General features: G+C 40.6%; 3 protein-coding genes across 3 annotated transcripts; 1 reads left to right on the forward strand and 2 right to left on the reverse strand.

Annotated features, from left to right (window-relative positions):
* Window positions 1-1,101: 1,101 nt before the first annotated feature.
* zc3hc1 (zinc finger, C3HC-type containing 1) lies at window positions 1,102-5,473 on the reverse strand. Its single transcript, XM_072377598.1, has 10 exons — window positions 5,317-5,473; window positions 4,713-4,815; window positions 4,363-4,513; window positions 4,163-4,246; window positions 3,921-4,048; window positions 3,600-3,739; window positions 3,224-3,494; window positions 2,595-2,795; window positions 2,041-2,253; window positions 1,102-1,957 (listed from the first exon to the last, which is right to left on the reverse strand). Exons 1-10 carry the CDS (start codon window positions 5,448-5,450, stop codon window positions 1,883-1,885), a joined length of 1,500 nt encoding a protein of 499 aa, XP_072233699.1. The 5' UTR covers window positions 5,451-5,473; the 3' UTR covers window positions 1,102-1,882.
* Window positions 5,474-7,394: 1,921 nt separating this feature from the next.
* On the forward strand, window positions 7,395-14,201 carry klhdc10 (kelch domain containing 10). The gene is made up of 9 exons (XM_072377592.1): window positions 7,395-7,610; window positions 9,306-9,527; window positions 9,643-9,797; window positions 9,986-10,134; window positions 10,241-10,325; window positions 10,678-10,744; window positions 10,824-10,871; window positions 10,967-11,106; window positions 12,223-14,201. The coding sequence occupies exons 1-9, from the start codon at window positions 7,520-7,522 to the stop codon at window positions 12,430-12,432; spliced, it is 1,167 nt and encodes a 388-aa protein (XP_072233693.1). The 5' UTR covers window positions 7,395-7,519; the 3' UTR covers window positions 12,433-14,201.
* Window positions 14,202-14,566: 365 nt separating this feature from the next.
* cax1 (cation/H+ exchanger protein 1) lies at window positions 14,567-21,132 on the reverse strand. The gene is made up of 20 exons (XM_072377343.1): window positions 21,066-21,132; window positions 19,944-20,120; window positions 19,654-19,784; window positions 19,121-19,229; window positions 18,874-18,990; window positions 18,722-18,783; window positions 18,420-18,599; window positions 18,158-18,343; window positions 17,851-17,950; window positions 17,617-17,758; window positions 17,318-17,501; window positions 17,132-17,231; window positions 16,925-17,043; window positions 16,668-16,705; window positions 16,321-16,571; window positions 15,678-15,811; window positions 15,484-15,578; window positions 15,246-15,324; window positions 14,824-14,932; window positions 14,567-14,647 (listed from the first exon to the last, which is right to left on the reverse strand). Exons 1-20 carry the CDS (start codon window positions 21,130-21,132, stop codon window positions 14,574-14,576), a joined length of 2,454 nt encoding a protein of 817 aa, XP_072233444.1. The 3' UTR covers window positions 14,567-14,573.
* Window positions 21,133-21,408: the final 276 nt, after the last annotated feature.

Here is a 21,408-nt window from a genome sequence, read left to right on the forward strand (position 1 = left end):
AGGATCCCTCCGCGAATTACGACATATATGTGCGCCGAAACGTCACCATAAATGGCCATGTTTGTAGTTTCAAATTAAACAATTTTACCTCAGTTACAACGTTAATTAGCCAACTGTTTAAATTCACATTTGAGTATTTTAAACGTTACTGAGCTGTCTTATGTGAAATAAGTTTTTGCAGAGAGAAAGTCAAACTGACTTAAGCAAACACAGACACTAAACAACTGAAAACAGATCCTCACTTACACTCCTATGTAATGATGACAAAAGTCCAAAAAGAGAAAGAGAAAACGGTACCAAAATAACTTAAACCAGCTACAAAGAGACCCGGCACCATTTCCGAAAACAAAAAAAATATCAGTCTAGTCAATCAATAAAGGCAAACATTTAAATTACTTAAGCAAATCACACAAAGAGAAACAACTCATAAAACACAAATGCAAACTGACAAGTAAAAACAAAAATGATTGACATAAGACTGAGAGTGAATGCAAATAGATAAAGATTCAAAATGACCATCGAGGCACACAACCTCGCCTCGTCTTTGTCTCTTACTTCTACATAGATGTGAGCTTTTTTCCTTCTGTATAGTCCTTTCATAAAGTTTTGAACACCTCAGTTGTTGCTTTATTTCAAGACAAATTACTATGAAAACCTTTGTCAGGATTTTGCAATTCGATTGTCATTATTGCGATTCTGAATCCATATCATCCATCTTCCGCGTTCTTGATTAGACGGGCATCACCTCCCACATGTTGGCAGCCATGACACATGCCCCGGCATATATCCAGCACATTTCACTTCACACCTGTCTTACCTGTAATCAAGTGAATGTGGTGAAGAGCATAGTCATGGCTGAGCACCTCCAATGTTCTCACAAATCATCTTCAGGTAACTTTTCAATAAACATGTTCTGCTCGTGTATATAAAACAGATTAACATAGATGCTGCGTTTAGTCATGTTCCTCCTTGTATGCCTGGTTTGTCTGTTTAGAGGCAGAAAATCGAAGTGATGCTGTGTATCAAACCAATTTTTTTTCTTCTTTTGTGGTTAAAATGTCAGGAATGACATGCAAAGTAAAACAAACATCCAGAAGGGCATTTTATCAAACCATTTCAGGAAAGTTTATTAAGATAAAAGCACATGCAAGATAGTGAGAACTGCATTATCAATCAAATGTCAAAGAAAAGCAAAAAATAAGCCTAAAACAAGTCTCAAATGTGTGGCACACGGTTCTACCAGCCTGCAACAATAAGGACAAATGAGAAAAAAACAAGAACTCATCCATCTTGCTTTTAAGCTAAATGTTACACACATATAAAGGACTTTCTCACAGTTTTTTTTTGCTAATCTGAAGTTAATGGTTACCACTCCTGCATACGAGTCAATGTGAAAGTAAACATTGTGTTTCCAGTGTTGAGCCATTTGGCCCTTTCTCACGATCAGAGATTCCTTGTCTCCTGTTTTCCACAAAAACGCAAACCATCACGATGTCAGTAATGATGGCTGTCTTCGTGTGAAGTTGACAGAACATTCCTTTCTGGTTATTTATAGAGATGAGATCCATTACCTGTTGACTGCATATGCATACACACGATGCAAGGCCTCTGTAGGCCCCAGCAGCTGCCAGTCACAATTTCCAAGTAACAGAATTCAAATGTTTTAAAAGCCCTCAGGGGTTCTTCACATTTGACCGTTCACAGAGAGGACACTCATCAATTTTCCTCAAGAAACACTTTGACAGTAAACACAACTTCAAGGGATGGCATATATAAATGAGATATGACATTCCTGTTATTGGTAAGATGGATTCTGTACCAGATAGGGAGGGCAGGTCAGTTCATCAGTTCAGTGCGGCAATGCTGCTCGTAACTAAACAGTCTACTGAGATGGAGAGGAGGATACCTGCCACTGACGGAATATAGCAAACACCCTTTTAGACTTGTCACGAGGGCTCTATGAGAGGAGAAATTATGAAGAAATCAGATTTATGTTTTCTGACTTTTTACGACACATGAAGATCAGAAATGTTGACTTACCTGTGCTGGACTGCCTCCCTGTGCACTGAAGTTCTTCTTTGTGGGCATTAGGAGGTCGAGCGCAGCTTTCCAGCCCTGCTGATTAAGTGTAGAGTTTCCATCTGAGGAGGGGATAGCCCCTGGATCCTCGTTCTCCTTGCCCACAGAGATCCAGGGACACCAATCCCTGTGCTGAGCGAGAGGGTCAAATGCATTCTTGTGCAGAGGACCATCCTGAAATAGTAAAGAAGCAGCTGTTTTAGCAGCAAATTCAAAACTAATGTACTACTCTCTTTCAAATTTCACCAGTTTTAGGATCTAGGTCATACAGTTTTGTTGACAACATTGTATTATTCCACGATACAAAAAAAAAAAAGATCTCCGTTTGTCATATTTTGAAATGCATGACAGGTTTTACACATCATGGACGGGGAAGCCCCATCTTAAGCACAAGCAACACATAAAAATGATGCTAAAAGCACCATGCAGCACAATATTATAATATTGTGGACTTGAGCAAAAGAGGCATAATGAAAACAACAAGTTATGAATTCAGGAGAAATGTTATTTCTTACAGGACCACTAAATGATGACAGGCACAAGCGTTTGGGAGGGTGCAGGCTGGCAGCGCCATCAGTCCCGGAGCCGTCTCCCTGTCCTCGACTTCGAGTTGCAGGCCTCTTACCCCGGGTCAAAGGACTCGACAGCTCTTCGCTGGGGCTGGGGGAGTCTCTGCTTCGAGCACGCATGGCAACGGGGGAGGTGGTGCCCTCGACCTGTGGCATACACCAAAACATACTGAAGAAGCAGTCTGGAGGTTGGAATTAAAATCACGAAGTGCATGAAAGGTTATGAAGCTTTTCATTGCATGGTATGGGTCGACTTAGCACCACCCTATAAGCATTAATTTATTGTTTATAAATCAGGGATATCTCATCTTTGAAAATAGATAAAGTCTGTGCAGGACCGATGAGTACCAGACCAGGTACGCTCTGTCGTTCAGTCCTTTTGATCACTCCCTAAAGATGCAGTTCAAATCGTCCTGTAATAAAAGCAGTGATATCCAGGCAATCCCACCCCTGTCTTCGGGAGACAGTTTCCAAAGGAAAATTAAGAAGGAAAGAGCCCCGTTAAGTTGGACCGTGCCCAGTTGACCTGCACCATGCAAAGGAAAAACGCCATTGGCCAATCAAGCTTGTCTTGCCTGGTCAGAGCGGGTGGAGTCCTGGCTCCTCAACTTCATGCGACATGGAGTTGTTGGAGGAGTGGGTGAGGCTGACGTAGAAGGTTCTCCCTGGCCATCACTGGTGGCTGCTGATGCTGGTACTGCCACATGAGAAGAGGGTCCTGTAGAATTTGGTGAGGTCTCTGCATCACCTGCAATCACTTCCATCTGATGGAAGTTCCACAAACCCACCTTACGCATACAGTAGGAGCAGGTGAGGATAGGGAGGTTCATAGCGTGAAGAGCTGGGCTAAGATGGAGGAAAAACGATGGGTGGGTTTTTTTGGACTTGTGTAGCTATAAACAGTCTTTTTTCAATACACATTTCTGTGCAGTAAAAAGGGCTTCATCTCACCTTGCTGCCCAGCCACAGAGAGAAACGATGCATGCAGCCACCTGGACAGCCAAGGGTTCAGAACATAGAGTCTCCCCCTTTCTTTTTTGTTCTTCCTCAATCAACTGCAGCAGAACACTGATAACATCCTCTGTCAAAGACTACAAGAAAACAGTGAACATGAATCCCATGCAAACTAATAACAACGCTTTTCGATCACTTTAAAAACAACAACTATACATCTGATCATAAAGTTCCCATCATGTTTTCCATAAGATCAGTCATATACTCTCCGAAATCCATTAAACAATGGCACTGGTATTAATATATAAAATGACTTACCATGGATTTAAGCTGCTCAGGCCTCAAAGCTGGCAGCTGCTGTGAGAGGAGACAGGCGCTCTGGAAGCGCTCCAAAAAAGCAGAAAGAAGCATTGATGGTTCAGAGGCTGGAACTAGCCAGAACCTATCTGGAAAAAGTCATTTTTTGTTATAACCTCCATATAAATCACCAATATTTCAACTGCACTGGCATGGTTGTGTTAAAGATTATTTTTGCTGTGTCCGTCCTTGGTTCCTCCTACCTGGACATGGAAAGTAAGGCCAGGGACAAAACTTCTCATGCTGCGTCTTCAGCTGCTTTGATATCTCTGCAATGCGGGTTTCATCTATTCACAAGAAGAGAACGGCTTGAGCTGCTTTATTTTTGGCAGGACTGCAACATCACCCTTACCATGCCCAGCTCTGACACAGGCTTTTTCTTACGGCTTACGGTTTCACTTACATTTTTCAAAGTCTAAAGTTGGTTGTAGTGATGCACAGAGGAAAGCCTGGCAGCTTGAGCACTTGAGCATATCACAGCCAACATTGATCCAACCATATCTGGCACACTTCAGAGGGGACAGTGTGCGGGGTTTGCCTGCCCATTTCAAACAGTAGTATGCTAAGGAAAATTGCACATAGACATACAAGTGACCTTGAACAAAGTTGATATTTAAGCATTATCAGCATGCATGAAGTACAAAATGTCCAAATGATGGATCTTCAAGTAGTGGATTTATTACTGGTCTGACGGTTGTAATATGAGATTAAAAACCAGATGGCTTATTTTGGAATGAAACGAGAAAAGGATATTGAATATGATTCCACTCTCGAGAAAAAAGCCTCTTTGTTCGTTGCCTCACAAGGAGCTTGAGTGTTGCTTTTTACTCCCAGGACATTCAAGTCTCCTTGTCCACTGAAATCCACATAATGGGGGAAAAAAACACATCTTCACTTTCTGCATATTTGACAAGCGTTTAATCAAACAAACAAAACAAGCAAAAATCAAGTGAGAGAAGTTCTTTGTAAAGTACATGTAACATACTGTTTTCTTTGAACGTTTAAACTGCGTGACAAAAAAAATGCTTGGCCCAAGCCTGCTACATTTTGTAACACACTTTAAACTGCAAACTTAAAGTCCCCACTCTCTTTATCTGTAGTAACACCGTAGCGGCAGTATAGCGGCTACCGTGACACGACTGTTCTGTAGATAAAAACGTATTGTAAGCACAATATGGCAATGGTATGCATGTGCATACTCGCAGTTCTGTCTTACAAGCTCCGATCACTAGACTTGACCCTCCTCCAGCAAAGCTAAGTGAAGGCGGCTAATGCTGCTAGGCTAAGTGGCTAAGCCAACCAGCTAACACCATCTTAAATTTAATAGAAAACGCGCGCGTTTCTTCCAAAAAAGCACCTGTTAGAACCGGTGTCTGGTGATGATACGCCCTCATTCAGAAGTTCACGAACTTTGTCTGGAGAAACAAGAGAAGACTTATGTTGATTAGAATTGCCAAGGCGATGCCCGGGAGTACCGCCGAGAGTCGCCATGGTCGGCGCTGTGGTCCCCCGGAAAATGCACCCTGAAAAACTTGTTCCGCTTTGCAAAGACCACGATAACACAGCACAAGAGCCACTGAAATTCTTGAAGGTATGATAACACTTCAACTTGATTGAGTTTTCCAAAATGACAAAATCATTGCATCTTTAGTTTTCTTGTCAGGAATATGAGATGTAAAATTCTCCAGGACACTTAGTATTGTCATCAATTATTGGTAGTTTAAAGTGTAAGGTAAAAGACAACATTATGCAAAAAAATAAAAAATAAAAAATACCGTGGCACTGATTTAGCCTTTTTATTATTTTGGGCAAGTTTGTGCAAGTTTGGGCAAGTTTGTCAAATTGTTGTAATACATATGTATGGTGTTTAAGCATCTGGCTGAATTAAGTTGATCCAGCATGATTTAAAATAACTCCATATTTTACAATGTGACCATATAAGAATGTCATTTTCAAATGTGTGTAGAGGAGACAAAAGAAAACTATTTCCAGCTGAATACAATAAAACCCACATTTAATGTACAATGCCTTCATGATAGAAATTAACCATATGCTTCTCTTTTTTTTTCACAAATCTTTATTGGATTATGTATCCATTTGTAATTCATAATTAATCTGTGATGATTTAGTTAAACCCCATTATCTAAGTGTTGTGTAATAGTAAAAAAACTTAAAGTATCTATGGCTAGGATTGAGTAATTATGCAAGTATCCATTATAGTGTGATTAGTGGCAACCTAAATGCCATGTTGCATTTCAGTCACCTGACCAGCTGGGGTCCAACAGAGGAAAAAATCCTTCAAGCTGTTCTTTTAAAAGCAGTGATGCCTTCATGACACAACAGTTGGCATCCTGGGGACAGTCCCATAGTTACAATCAAACTGAAGCACCCTAAAACCAACTGTTTAACCAAACTCAAATGAAAGTGAGAAGTTAAGAGTAAAATATGTTTTATATAACATTAAAAATAGTTCTAATGAAATAAAGTTGAAATAAAGTTTCCAGTCTTTGGCTCAGCTGTGGATGTTTCATATGGTGCGATCAGGTTTTTGCAGCTGCTCCAACAACTCTCAATCTAATAACAAAAGGTCAGTTCAGAAAAGAAAAGCATTTTCTCTAAGACTTTCAAAACATAGAAGACATGGGTTACTAATGTGCCCACATGCAGTGCATGAAGAAATCGTACATATTGTTTTTCAAGGCTAATTCAATCTCACTGATAAAGTACACCAATGTAATGCTCTAAGGCAGATGATCAAAATCAATAGCAATTCTTGAAAGAAAAAAAAAGGACTAAACTAAGGTCAATTTTTTTCCAGGATCTTTCAACAATGCTAAAGTTGCAACAGATGTGTTCTTAAATCTGTTGTTTTTGCAATAAAATGTCAGTGAATAGGGGGAGACAATGGTCAGCAGGGATTGTTCGGACCCTCCGTTTGAGCTGACTTTGTAGTTTAAAGAGCTCTTTAAAAGTAGTTTCTATTTTTTTCCTGTACATTTGGATGATTTTTGTTCCTTTTCCAAAGTCATTTTCATTTTAGATGATAAATATTGTATTTTTTTATTTAATTTCCTTTGCTTCAGACACATTTATGTCAAAGCGAGCATTACCAGTCATCAGTCAAATGATCCAAAACTGAGAGCATAACAGTCAAAAATGACTAGAAATGTTACTGAAAAGTGCATATGTCCTTAATTCATTAAATCTGTTCATTTTTGAGAATTTTAACACAGCCCACACTGCGGTTCACAATTATTCTGGTCCTCAGAGGTCCCAATGCAGTTGAACTAAGGTAAAAATAACTCAATAAATTAATACATACATACATACATACAAACAAACATATGCTGTGGAGACAAATCCATCGTGTTCCGCCCAACTGTGATGACGCAACGTCCTAGTAATAAGCCTCGTGATTGGCCAAATGTGTTTCGAGGGGGGCTAAAATTTGTGAATGGCTTCAAACCTGCCTGAAATGTGAAATGGTTAATCGGAGCTTTAACAGTTGTTGTTTTCTTTCGACGTGACATCAACAGGGCTGGATTGTAAAAGGGGAAAAGATGTCGGAGGCGGACGGTGTTCACATTTCAGACCAGCTGAATACATTCGAGAGACTGACAGGCAGGCCGCCGCACGGAGTGACGTTAGCAGGTTGGTCAACAACATTAGCAAGTCAAGCTAGCAACGCTCTGTTTTAACTTTATCAGTTACTACGTTCAGATATCCTAGTTTTCTTTATCATACCAGCTGCTTCACTCGGGATGTCACTTTTGCATGTTTGGAGTTTAAACGTTCTAACGCTGCTATACATTCAGGCTAACAAACAACCCGTAGCTCTCTGTTGAAATTTTGTTAACAATCATGTATGCTAACATATGTTATGAGCTCATGATGGCAAACGCCGGTTATACTTAGAAAAAAAACTCTTTTTGGGCTGTGCAGCTGTACAGCTATATGAGCTGATATCACATTGGATACTAAGCTGAGAAGAGAAACATACTTCATACTAGTCAACATTTTGTAAATGTGTCAATATTATAATGTAGCTATTGCTGATCTGGGCTGCTGCTCGTCTCTGAAGTCTTGCATCCTGATTAAATGAAGACCGATTCATGACAAAGTCATTATTTCATATTAGTCCTTCCCATATGTAATTGATGGCTTTGTTAGGTTCAAATCCGCAAAATACGGCTCTTTATTTGCACTTTTTGTGCTGCTTCTCCAATATCTAACTACTTTGAGTGCAGTCACTTGAAGTTCTCAAGAAAATGTGGGCCTACTTGCCAATTTTACACAACTACTTGTTTCTTAGATGATTGTGTTCTGGTGAGTCATTAGTCCAGACCCTAGGTCTTTTTCGGTGTGTCACAGATATGGACTTACAGATGGCAAGGTCAGTCATCCCATGTAACCAAGTAGCCTATAGAACACAGTCCAACTCTGCTCTGTCTGGCTGATGTTGACACACTGCAACAAAAATATGACCTAAATCGCTGACAGTCATCTTGGATATCTATAGAACATATTCTTTAACCCAGCAGGTACCACAATCTTACCTATGGAAAATGCATTTATTCTTGCTTGCCACTGGTCTGATAATCTGATTTGTCTCTTTTTTTTTCTTTTTTTTTTTTTAAACAAATTCATGTCTCACTTGTGTGAAGAGTAGTAATTTGGAGAAGTATTATATAAGCTTGAAACATCTGGCCTTGATTAAACAACAAAGGCGAAGAGGGGCCCCTGCATTGCTGTCCGGTCATGTCAAGAGGACTGTTGCAAATAATGACTCCACACATATTAAATGTTATGTGTTGTCACAGAGATTGATTTTTTTTTTATCAGAGTGGATGTTTGATTTTGTTGCTTTCCTACACTTCCCTGTCCCTGTATGCTCCATGGCTGAGCTAGCACAGCCATTTTAGCTCATTGAACTGAAGGGCATTGTTGGGTCTTACAGGTCTCCCTCTTGTCTTATGTTTTTGTAACTGTGGTCTAAGTGATAAGGAGAATTATTAAACCCCCCAAAAATTGCATCACATTGATGGTACCACATGCAGTATAATTTAGAGGATCAACTTACTACAGGGTCTTTTCAGCTTATTGTCTTGAACCAGGTTCATTGTGATAAGATGGGTGTTATGCATTAAGAGCTACAACCAAGACAGGATTTTAGCAAGATATATTAATTATATAATGTTTTTCTGATCTTATATAGCATTCTTGCTTACTTGTTAGTCTTTTATGCGTGCCAAATGGTTTTTGTCCATCTCATCAGTCCCACTTTTAATATCTGTGTCGTATTTCTGTCAGTATGTTCCTTCTCAAGCTTTGTTCCTGCTTTTCCAGGTCATCGATTTCCCCCCGCCCGCAGTGGGCATCGCTGTGTCGCTGACAACACTAACCTTTATGTGTTTGGAGGTTACAACCCTGACTATGATGAGTCAGGAGGCTCAGAGAATGAAGACTATCCTCTGTTCAGGGAGCTTTGGAGGTACCACTTCGCCACAGGCTGCTGGCAGCAGATTCAAACTGAAGGGTACATGCCAACGGAGCTGGCATCGATGTCAGGTTAGGACAGTCTGTCTTGAAAGATTTAATACTTATTCCTGCACTTCATTTGTATTTCATGCAAAAAAAAAAAAATCCATTTAAAAAATGAATGCCTTTTTTTTTTTTTTTTCAGCTGTTTTACACGGAAACAACCTCCTGGTGTTTGGTGGCACCGGGATCCCTTTCGGTGAAAATAATGGCAACGATGTTCACGTTTGTAATGTGAAGTACAAGCGATGGTCACTGCTCAACTGTCGTGGGAAGAAGCCAAACAGAATCTATGGCCAGGTAGCCATGGAAATCCATCCTTTGGACTTCTTTGCATTAAAAAAAAAAGAAAAATCTAGTAAATGTCGGTTGTCTGGTTTCATATCTCCTCTCTAATCCCTGTTCTAATGAAAGATGTAATACTGAGATTCACATTCACTGCAACAAATTCTACAGAGGTTCAAACTTTGCTGTCTTTCCTCTTCCAGGCGATGGTCATTATAAACGGCTTCCTGTATGTTTTTGGAGGGACAACAGGTTACATCTACAGCACAGACTTGCACAGGCTGGACCTGACCTCCAGGGAGTGGATTCACCTTAAGCCCAACAACCCCCCTGACGACCTTCCTGAGGAACGGTACAGTATTGCGACCCAGGAATGGGCTACTGGAGCTAAATATGCTGGGTGTCTTTTCTGTGTCTTAACTCACCTTGACATGGCTTGCTTTTCATGTGTGTCACAGATATAGGCATGAAATAGCACATGACGGACAGAGGATCTACATTCTGGGAGGAGGAACGTCCTGGACTTCTTATCCTCTGGATAAGGTACTACACCTCTATTGAGTCTGTTTTTTTTTAATACATACTACGGGAGCTTAACATTTCAATGGGAACAAAGCAGTTCTACCCTGCTGATAATCCATATACAGCAAATATTCTCTCTACCCAAGTGGCCAGAATTAAATACATCTGTTCTGTAGTTCTACACATGAAGAGCTTGACTACTGTGCTGTCAATGCTAAAATGAAAAGCTAATGTGTAAGAATTGTTGTACAGTCTCAGGTGCAGTGTTTTAAACATGCTTTGGCAAAAGCAAATGTTTCTTCACAAGTCAAAAAACATCTTAATCGACATTAAAAGCTGCTATTTTGACACTTTGTTAAAAATCTTTTAATAGATACACGCCTACAATCTGGAAACCAATTCTTGGGAGGAGATTACAACAAAACCTCATGAAAAAATAGGTCTGTATCCTCTGCTTCATCATCATGTAAACCTGCTTCGTCCTCTTGCACGCCGTTCTAACATTCCTGCTTTCGACAGGGTATCCTGCTCCTCGACGGTGCCATAGCTGTGTGCAAATACATAACGGTGAGAGGACACCGCTACGTGCTCATTATCACTACATGGAAATTTCTAATTCAGTCCGATATCTAGGCACTGAAGTAAATTTTTCTCTGTTTTAGATGTATTTATCTGCGGAGGCTACAACGGCGAACTGATACTGGCGGATTTGTGGAAGATCAACTTGAACACTTTCCAGTGGAGCAGACTACCAGCAGTGATGCCTGAGCCAGCCTACTTTCACTGTGCTGCTGTTACCCCAGTTAGTACAAAACACACAGAGCTGCTGACGTTAAGTGTAAAATAACTATGTGTACGGGCACAAGCTGCTTGTGAGTTGACATGAAGTAGCGCTGAAATTTGCCGGCACGACAAAATTAGGTCGTACTGTATTCTGAAAATGCTGAGGAAAGGAGCTTCAGTGCTCCCCGCATTATCTCCTTTAGCATAGGAAACACAATGAAGGGGAGCTCACAATATTCAAAGTGATGCTCCATTATTTGTATACAGTCTCACAAATTTGGATTTAGGGAGGTAAAAATGAGGCCGGGGGGGTGATGTAAGGGACTAGAGGCAAGAATATGACCTCAATGGCCTTTTCTTTCTTTTTTTATGTTTTTAAACATTCAACGATCCCTGGGTTGTCCACATTTGTGCGACCCGCATGAAACAACATGGTAAGAGCGCACAGGGCGACATGTTTAAAACGCTTTCTGTAGCCGGAACAGTTGTAGTTTTACTGCTGCTAAACCTACATCACAGCCTAGTTGGAGTGTGGTCTGATTATCATTGTAGTGCAACTGTGTTTTCCCCATGACTTTATGAGTTCCTCTGACCATCTTTCCTTTCCTCATCCCTTTCCATCAAAGGTTAAGGTACAGTCTTTCCAAATAGACATAGTAGGCCGAATATACCCCAGTGCTCTCCTTAATAGCTCAATAGATATCAGTTGGTTTAATTTGTTTTTGTGACTGGTCATTTAACTTTCTGCCCTATTTTTTTTTAAACACACTATATGAACTGTGCTCGTTGTTGTGCATTTACGTAATGATGATCAACAGTAGGTTGGAGAAATGACAGTTTGAACATCTTTCACAACATATGTGTTCATCAGTGCTGCTGTGAGAGAGAAGACTAAAATGAACAGCATGCTGAGCAATTTCCTTAATTTCTACCAACACAATGTGCTCAACGGGAAGCCTGCAAACTCCTGTTTTATCACTTATGAAGAAAAAGGGCTGTCTCCAGCCAGGGAAAGTCCTCCTCTGTCATCATCAGTGATGATGACTGTGGGGAAGCTCAGGCTTTGTTAATGTTTGCCAGAACTCTAAGCAGTATTGGAAATGAACGTCTTCCTTTTCTTTCACATTGTCTCCAGGCTGGCTGCATGTACATCCACGGTGGAGTAGTGAACATTCATGAGAACAAGAGAACTGGCTCATTGTTCAAGATTTGGCTTATTGTGCCCAGCCTGTTGGAGCTATGCTGGGAGAAGCTCCTCAAGGCTTTTCCACACCTGACTTCTCTCCCCAACATGCAGCTGCTAAACATGGGGCTCACGCAGGAGCTCATTGAACGACTGAAATAAGCACAGACGGCACGGACAGACGAACTGACGGGCTGGGCCGGGCCGGGCCGGGCCGGACAGGACAGCGAGGAGATGAGGTCAAACACGGCACAGTATGAAATTCACGGCAGGTTTTGGGATAACACCCATCGCTCCCCCTGCCTGACGTAGCCCCGCCTTAAAACCAAAAACAATGGGATGCCTTTTTTTATGTTCTGTGAAAATTGATTTGTAGCCACGGTGATTACCATGAATACACGTGGAATGTTTTATGGATTTTACTCGAGCCGGCAGCGTTCGGATTTCTGGTCGTCTTCCTCTAAACTGTGACAGCTGGGAAGTGCTTATTTTGCCATGTCAAGAAGTCTGACATGGTCTCTTTTCTTTTGGGAAATCTGCATCCTCTGGTAATTTTATGAATTCAGTGCGAAGGGAGAATGCATGTATATTTATTTAAAGAGCTGAATCTCTCTTTCTGGAGGGATGTTCTCATGAACTGAAATTGCTGTTTGCACATTTTGTCTCCCATGTTTGTAGACATTTACATGTTAATAGATTCTACACGCAGGAGTGACCACAGCAATTATTTTTCTGTCTAAAAAGGGTGCCAATGTTTTTTTTTTTTTTTCACATTTTAAGCAATTTATCACAGTTGTACCGACACTGACATGTTTTTTTTGCTCTCCAGAAGACACTTTCCTTGCAGCTTCATCGGAATGGTATGAAAATAAACGCTAGAGACTTGAAAGATGCGCAAATTAAGTAGTTAGTCACAGTGATGGCCATGTATGGAAATTATTCTTATAATCAAACACAGATGCTGTCTGTCTGCATGGATGGGAAAAAAAGCTAAAAGCTTCAACTAAAATACAAGCTTTAAAAAGAGCGTGTTGTGTAATTTGTGTTAAACTGGCTAAAACATGCAGCGTTCCCTTCACTCAAACATCCAGTTGAAATGCTGGTTTAGGCTACTACATGTCTGGATCCTGCTGTTGTCTGTATTCTCCATTTTATTACAGCTTAGTCTGGAGAACCATCGGCATAAAAGACTATTTATTTCCTCACTGTGTACGCTTATAGTCTTCATTTCTAAACCAAGCCACGCTACACATCACTGTGATTCTGGTGCTCTTTAACTTTCACTTTGACTGCTTTTTATTTGAATAAAGACCTCTTTTACTCCTTCTCTGTTGATGTAGTGGTTTTATGCTGGAAGTTGCTTCAGTAGCATGCTCATCCTAACATTTGTTTGTACTGCAGTGCCTTTTTCAAATTTGTAAAGAGATTGCGCCAGTATAAGCAGCATAAGATCTTTGCATGTACAGACAAATTTCTTTAGTTTGACATGAAATTACATTTTAATGAGAAAAGTCATTTTGAATGATGACTAAATGTGGCGTGTCAGGCGTTGTGTTCTCTTTCGATTAATAACCAGGGGAGCAATTTATAACATTGGGTCCTGAAAGCACTCAGTTTGCATTCTTAATGTTTAATTGATGCCAAATAATGTTGCACCTTGTTAGAATGATTTTGAGGAGGAAAAAAAGTTGATTTTTGGTAAGGTTGAGTAGTCTCCAAATGCATAAATGACCCCAAACCTCTTTTCTTCTCACCTTTAATTCTGCTTTGCAGTAAATCACGTTGTGCATGCATAACCAGATTTTTTTTTTTATATCAACATCACAATCTTTACTTTGTGACATGATTCTACAGGTAACCTCTGAAATGCTGTACAGTAGGCTTGTATAAAATGTGTTAAGAGTTCTGTCAATAAAAGTGTTGAATAAATAGCCATGTCCCTAATTTCCTTTGCTTAATTAATCAGATTTATTAGTGAAAGAATCAAAACCCAGTTTGTCTTGATGTGACATTTCATTTAAGCTCTTCTGCAGAAGAAGAACGTGCAAAAGATCAACCTGTGCATATTGTTCCTGTTCTGTGCTAAACCTGCCAAAATGACAAAGAAAAGGCTGTTTTATGAGTTTGTACATTTATTCTTCACATCAATAACATAATTAACAAAATCACTTGTTTTTTTTTTTTAAATTCAACTGCAATAATTTGTCATACAAAACACTACACAGCATCTACCACCAAAACCTTAAAGCATACAGTAGGTGGTGGAAAAATTTAGGAAATTCCATATTTTCTAGGCAAACAGATTAACATGAGCGTGGAGAGGGAGCAAAGAAGTAAAGAGCCAAAAGGATAAGGTAAACCACCACGAGGGCTGTGCCTGCAGAGAAAACAGACTGGATTATAATCTAGATTATATTTCAACATCATTCATTGAAACGGAGCGTCATCTGCCAGAACATTTTAATTCTACTCGATTTTTTGGGAGCACAAACATGGTCTACATGGACACTGCAGAAAAGTGAGCGTGTCCATTTCTAATGTGAAGAAACGTACCCTGAAAGTAGTCACACTTTCCATCCATGAAGATGTAGTTGACCAGAATGACACTAAAGATGCTGGCCCAGAGATGAATATCACTGAACACAAGTACGAAACCAACATCCTGAAAACATAAAAAGATTGTTAGGTCACTGTGGAAAACATGGCCACTTTATTCATTTGCCAGGGACCATGCAGAAAAACCACCTCATAGCAAAGAAGATGCACTGTATTAGACTGAGCTACAAACTCAAGTCTCAGGGCAGGTGTGCACAGCTCAAAGCACTGTAAATAGACATATCCAAGCTGCTAAATATGAATATATGATCCCACAAACAAGTGGAAATCTTTCTCACTCAAACGCCCCCATCTGTTTAGAAAATAATATAAAAAAATAAAAAATGCAACACTAATAAAAACTGAGCAAAATGACTTACATAGAACGCATTGAAGAGGATGAGCAGAGGAATCTGAATCATGCAGACCTGCACAGCAATGCAGCTGCCCACTTCAAGGCTGAAACAGGAAATGCATCCAAGTTAAAAACAGCAGGCCACACTTCTTTAACATTTTTATTCTGTTTAAATACACTGCATTTTTGTGCTTTCTTCTACTATTCAGCATAACAAAAGGGGTTCTGTAATGTTAAGCAACAGTAATGGAAAGCAGTCAAACCTCAGGCTGATATTATTTTGCAGTGCAAACTGGATCCCATTAACGATCTCAGGAATCTCTGGCACCATGGCCAACACTGTGACCCCTATGAAGTACTGCAAGACATTTCAACAAAAACTCAACGGTTTTAATCGTTTTGTGACAATCTTTCATTCAACTTTGAATCAGATGTTAAATGCATGCATTTCGAGTACCTGAGAAATGGAGGAATGGGTCAGTATGGGCTCGATGTTCTCAGTGCAAAGGTCAGCACAGCAAGCCATCAGCACTGTGGCTACAATCAGCACTCCAAGAGCCCTCCAGCGGGACCAGTGCACAACATGATGACCTGTTGGTTACAGGCATCCTGTCAGCTCACGGCAGTTAGATATTTAGGACCCATCTCACCATGGAGGGTAGCAAAAGCTTATGCATTCTTTAAAAAATTTAAAATATGTTGTGCAAGCTCCTTTCTTTTATCAACTAAAACATTCATATGGGCAGTTGATTTTTGTCTTATTAAAATATAAAGTAATGATGCCTTGACTTTAAAAAACAAAAGGTGATTTTCAATATATATATATTTGCAGCACAATTTATATTTACTTCTTTTAAAAAGATAAAGATAATCACAGTTCATGTTTTTCCTCAGTTGCCAAAACTTACACAAAATTCTGTCCATTTACAATCGAAATGCTCATCGTCTCTGGCACTTAAGACCTTCACGCTCGCTTCTTTTACAGTTTCGACATGCACAGCTGCAACTTTACCTAATTTGCGTTAGTCACATGCACATAGTTGTTAATGTGGCATGCTCCTCAACCCAAAAGACCGAAGAACTGCATGCACACCACACACCTGCTGCAACGTGGCTTGGGGCAATAATGCTGGCATTAATACACACGTTGGTGCGTGGTAGACGGTCAGTGGTGACCTCACCAGTGGGGTTGCAGGTGCTGGTACCCTCGTGTGCGTGCTGCCCGTACACATGGCCTCTGTGGCAATCACTGATATGGATATCATAGATGTGGGAATGGGTCTTCAGGGTGAAGATGAGGCCGATCAGGTACGAAGCAGGCAGCAGGACGGAAATAGTGTACACTAAAGGCCTAGAAAACATTTTAAATTCACAATTAATCAAAACACTAATGATTTGGAAAAGGAAGGGCAGAATTCAAATAAATATTTGTAGCATCTCGACTTACTCAATACGGGACAGAATCAGATGTGGGTCAGTTTGAGTCTGCTGGGAAGAAAAGATGGGTGATGATTTGTGTTGAAAATCAAAACCAAAACACATGATGAGATCGTGCCAAATAAGACTGAAAACTATACAGAACCTAAGATTAGGAACTTCCATAAAATGTATGGGAGCAGCGAATTAAACGTGTTTCCATTGAAGCAATGACTGAAACTAGAAATAGTGTAATTAATTCATAGTTTAACAGTTAGAGACACCCACCGTGTCGTAGTGACAGTCCCTGCAGATGAAGGGCACACTGGCATTGCCGGGAATATTAGAGCAGCTTTCACACACCAGATTACCAAACGTCTTTGAGAAGAGGGTGGGTGCAAACACGCCTAAGGACAAGATGCACCACAAGGGTCATTTTTAGAATTGAGAAAATAAAACCTGTTGTAAGATTACGGTTGCAGCTGCCATCATTACCTCCAATAGAGATGAAAAGCAAAGACGAGCTCACTCCAGCTGAGCGACTGTTAAAATGCTGCTCGCTGTGTTTAATACCCCCAATCGTCATACAAATACCCTGGGCAGCAGACAAACAAAGCAAAGAGGTTTTTGAAGAAGACTGGACATCTGTAAAACTTTCATGTGGCCCCCTGTTAAACTCACAGGTATGAACAGTATACACCCCAGCAGGGTCCCAGTGAGAGCAGCTTTGACAATCTCTTCGTAACATTTGGTGGCAGCGCGATGCCCCCGCAGCAGCGCCGTGATGTAGAATGTCATCTCTGTGATGGAGCCAAAGGTCGCATTGACCACCGCACCCACTGCAAAGTTACTCTGTGCTGAAATACTGTCGGGAGGATGTGCAATATTGTGGAAAGTTTTGGAAACAAACGTTCAGTGCAGTGCTTAGGAGTCGTGTGCATTGAGCATTCTTTAAAACGTACAAAATGCAAACGCTTTACCTGGCTATTCCCATGCCTATGTAGTAGGACAGGGGAATGATGGAAGTGAGCGCAATGGCAAACATGGTCTCTGCACTGAAGTGATTATGCTCACGGTCAGTATAACCTATAATCAAAGTGACAAATACCAAAGGCAGCAGGTCTGCAGGGAACAGACTTAAGGAAAACAAAAAGACAGAAAAGTTAAAGGAATTTAATCCCCACAGCTTCACTCAAAACAACCTCAAAGGATACTGAGAGCAAAGATGTTGATTCCTTGGACAGTGAATTTGTAGTAATACACATTGAAAGCTTGGTAACAGCATAAGATGACTCTGCTCTCACACACTTGAGTCTGCAAAAGAGAGCATGTGGTGAATTAAAGTTTTTAAGATTTAGCAAACACCCAGGTAAAAAATAAAATAAACGTGTGATTAGTTCTGGTGATATGAAGCCAATATCGGTAGTTTGATATTGGTGAAAGTGATTTCATTTATGGTGCTAAAAAAAGAAAAAGCATGGGCAAATTCCTCCTCCAAGAAAAACTAAACTTCTTCTTTACTTTTTCCAGTTTGTGCATCTGAACGTCCTCTGGTGCCATGAGGAGGACAGTAGTGAGGATGCGGCCGTTCATTTTTGCCACCGGGATGGTGAAGACTGGCAGCCATGAGAGCATGCATGCAAGGGAGTGGACCACAGCCAGGACAGGAAAACCCAGAACCAGCCAAATGTAAGTGCTAAAACGACACTGCAGACACACACCAGGAATCATGAATAGGTTTCAATCACGCACCAAGTGATTCAAATCACTTCAAATTTCTTACCCAGTGATTTGAGGTTTTTCTGGGTGGTAGAGTTGGGACGGGTAACTCAGTGGGGAGAGAGGAAGACGACAGGAGGGGCGCACAGTCCTTATCCCCTACAGGATCCTCACTGTCCCTCTCTTGAGGTATGATGTCACAGTTTGTCGGCTTCATGGCAGATCTACCGATGACATCCCGAGCCTAAAAATTTGAATGAGCATAAGATATGTTACTCTTTATACCGGTTTCCCATGAAGGTGGCTAACAATTCCTCATCATTGGAATATATTAACTGTAAAGACTGGACCCTTGCATCACATTACCTTCCCTATTGACTTCCCAAATGGCCAGATAAAGTACCAAGCCAGCTTTATACAAATCTTTCCTGAAAGATGCAACAAACAAATGGCATGATCTTCAACATGTTCGGGAAAACAACATAATCTGAAAGGTGCAGCGAGTCGTTCATACGTACCATAAGGGGCCCCGAGGATGGTTAGAAACATCAGGGGACAAATAAGGATGTAGATCAATGAGATCCACCATCCAAATAATAATACGTAAGCAATGTTCCCGATGGTGACCACTGAACCTGGTGGAACGGACACATCATCAATACAAGTTACTGCTTCATGCAATAACCCGATATTTACATAAGAATCAAGGTCCTATCAAGCAGAATTAAAGAGGAGAAAAGGGGAGAAGAATGGGTAAAAAAAAACCTTCTTGAGGCTTAACGACACTAAGGTCAGTGTACAGTTCTTTGATGATCTCTGATCTGTCTTCAATTGGCCTCTCGGTTACGTTGCCCTTCCACTTTCTGAAGCCAAACTGGAACATAAAAGTGTGACAACAGGATTTTACACATCTTTTACCACAACAACAATACATATGTAAAGTAAGTAGTAAACATCCAGGGAGAGTCAGATAAGGGTCAAAAGCAGATAGACTTCAGTGTCCTCCATTTTAACCACATATAAATTCTATCTTTATATTTTCGTTGCTGAGACGTCTCTTCTCAGTCAAATCCAAATGAGCGGATCTTTCCTGCTTGCCTACATTAAAAGGGCAGCTGACTTGGAGGCACTTTTGTGTTTTTCCCTATGAATAGTTGATGAATAGAGCCACGCATTTTGACAAACGTCAAGTTTACAAAAAGGGGTGCTACTTTTTATACACACACCTGCCGCATAGGCCCTTTTTTATCTAATTAAACTGGAAATAGTGGACACTAAAAACACATAAATTGGCACACCTTGTAGTTGTTGGCCTCCCTGTGTGCTTCCACCTCGTTCTCAACTCTGATTGTGGTCTTTGAGGTGCCCTCGTGCCATCCCTCCTCTCCACACCTCGATGGAGTGGACCGGGATGAAAGGCCATGTGCTCCTGTGCGGATCACAGGTGTGAGAAAAATTATTCCAGGAAAGACTATTTTCAGTTCGCTTCTGTCTATATTTCAGATTCTTAAACACTTGTTCACTTATAGACATACCAGGGTCAGAACAAAACTTTTAAATCAAGATAGGCTTATATAACCTTCATCACCTCTGTGGACAGCGAGGAAACATTTTGGGGTGTAGTGGCAGAAATGGTGTGCAGAGGAATCCGAAGCGGGTGGCGTCACTGCGCCTAGCTCTGGATGCTGGGGCCCGGCACACAGCCTTTCAGACTGGCTCTGTTGCCTTAGAAATTGGTGATGCTGCTCAGGATCAAAACAGTTCTCTGAATGAAGAAATGCGAAGAGTTGAGGGTTCAAAAGAAGAAAAGTACATCTGGCATGTGGAGGGTGACTGACACCCAGGACTAATGCCCTGTGGAAATGTGTGTGACTAACAAAACCCTCATGAGAGTCACGCAGTGTCCCCTGCATGCTGTCAACTACGGTCTGCCAGGACCGATCACATTATCAATGCATTGCAACACAGATAAGAATTCTATACACTGGTCCGAAACTAAAAACAGAAGCATGCTGGTTATACTGAATGTGCTCATGAACTTCTTTTATATTCATGCTTAAGATATCCAGTCAAAGCTCATGATATAGTAAAGTATGTACATTTAGAAATAAGTGTAAGCCAATAACTCAGACATTCATTCTAAATAGAAAGCACATGAATATAGTTGCCTGATACCCCATAACTACTGTCAGAAATATGACCCACAACCATGTATTGCTATCAAATGACAAAATACAATTCAGATTAAATTAAAGTAAGGAACTGATACAGTCCATTACTTGATTCAAACTTTTCTCTCTCAGCACCCAAGTAGCATTATGTGAGAAAAAAAAGGATAAACACGTATTAAACAGGCGGCATTTAAATATGGGAACAGTGCTAATCTGGTCGAACTTGAACAAAAGCATCGCCTTAAAAATGGTGTAATTATGTAAACACGGACTTTAAAATAGCTCCGTTGTGATTTAAAAGACTTCTGGTGACATTAGAAAGCAGGCTAAAAGTCCTGAAAAATGTTAACCCCAGAAAATTTTACATTTTAGCTCTGAGAGGATAAAACCATGGCAGCGCAGGTGGTATTAATGAGCGCGCTGACGACAAAACAATACATAAAAGCAAAAGTAAAATACACATTTCCAGAGTTGGTCCAAACTAAGCTAAGCGTTCCAAGAGTTACTGAATGAGATAAAACTCGGTAACTTGGTCTCACCTGTTGACTCAACCACTGATCTTTTGCGCAAACTGTCGGCATCTCCCGCTGCCAGTGTATGGGACATTTTCTGATTCCCCCCACAGGTTCTGCTCCTACAGCATCATGAGCTCGCCGAGGCTTCACCTCCGTCTTTATTTGTCTCACAAGAGAAAGACAACTGAGAGGGGTGGAGTAGCGAGGGCCGGAGGTTAAATCAATTCAATTCAACTTCTTTACGTCTGAAAAGAATTTTGATACGTTTATTTCATATAATATAATCAATATACAGTGTAAAAAAAAAACAATGTTTTGTTTGCATTATGAATATATTTGCTTTTTTTTTTTAATAAAACATGAACAA

Source organism: Leuresthes tenuis, unplaced genomic scaffold, assembly GCF_036924035.1.
Source record: "Leuresthes tenuis unplaced genomic scaffold, fLeuTen1.0.hap1 SCAF_23, whole genome shotgun sequence".
Classification (NCBI taxonomy): domain Eukaryota; kingdom Metazoa; phylum Chordata; class Actinopteri; order Atheriniformes; family Atherinopsidae; genus Leuresthes; species Leuresthes tenuis.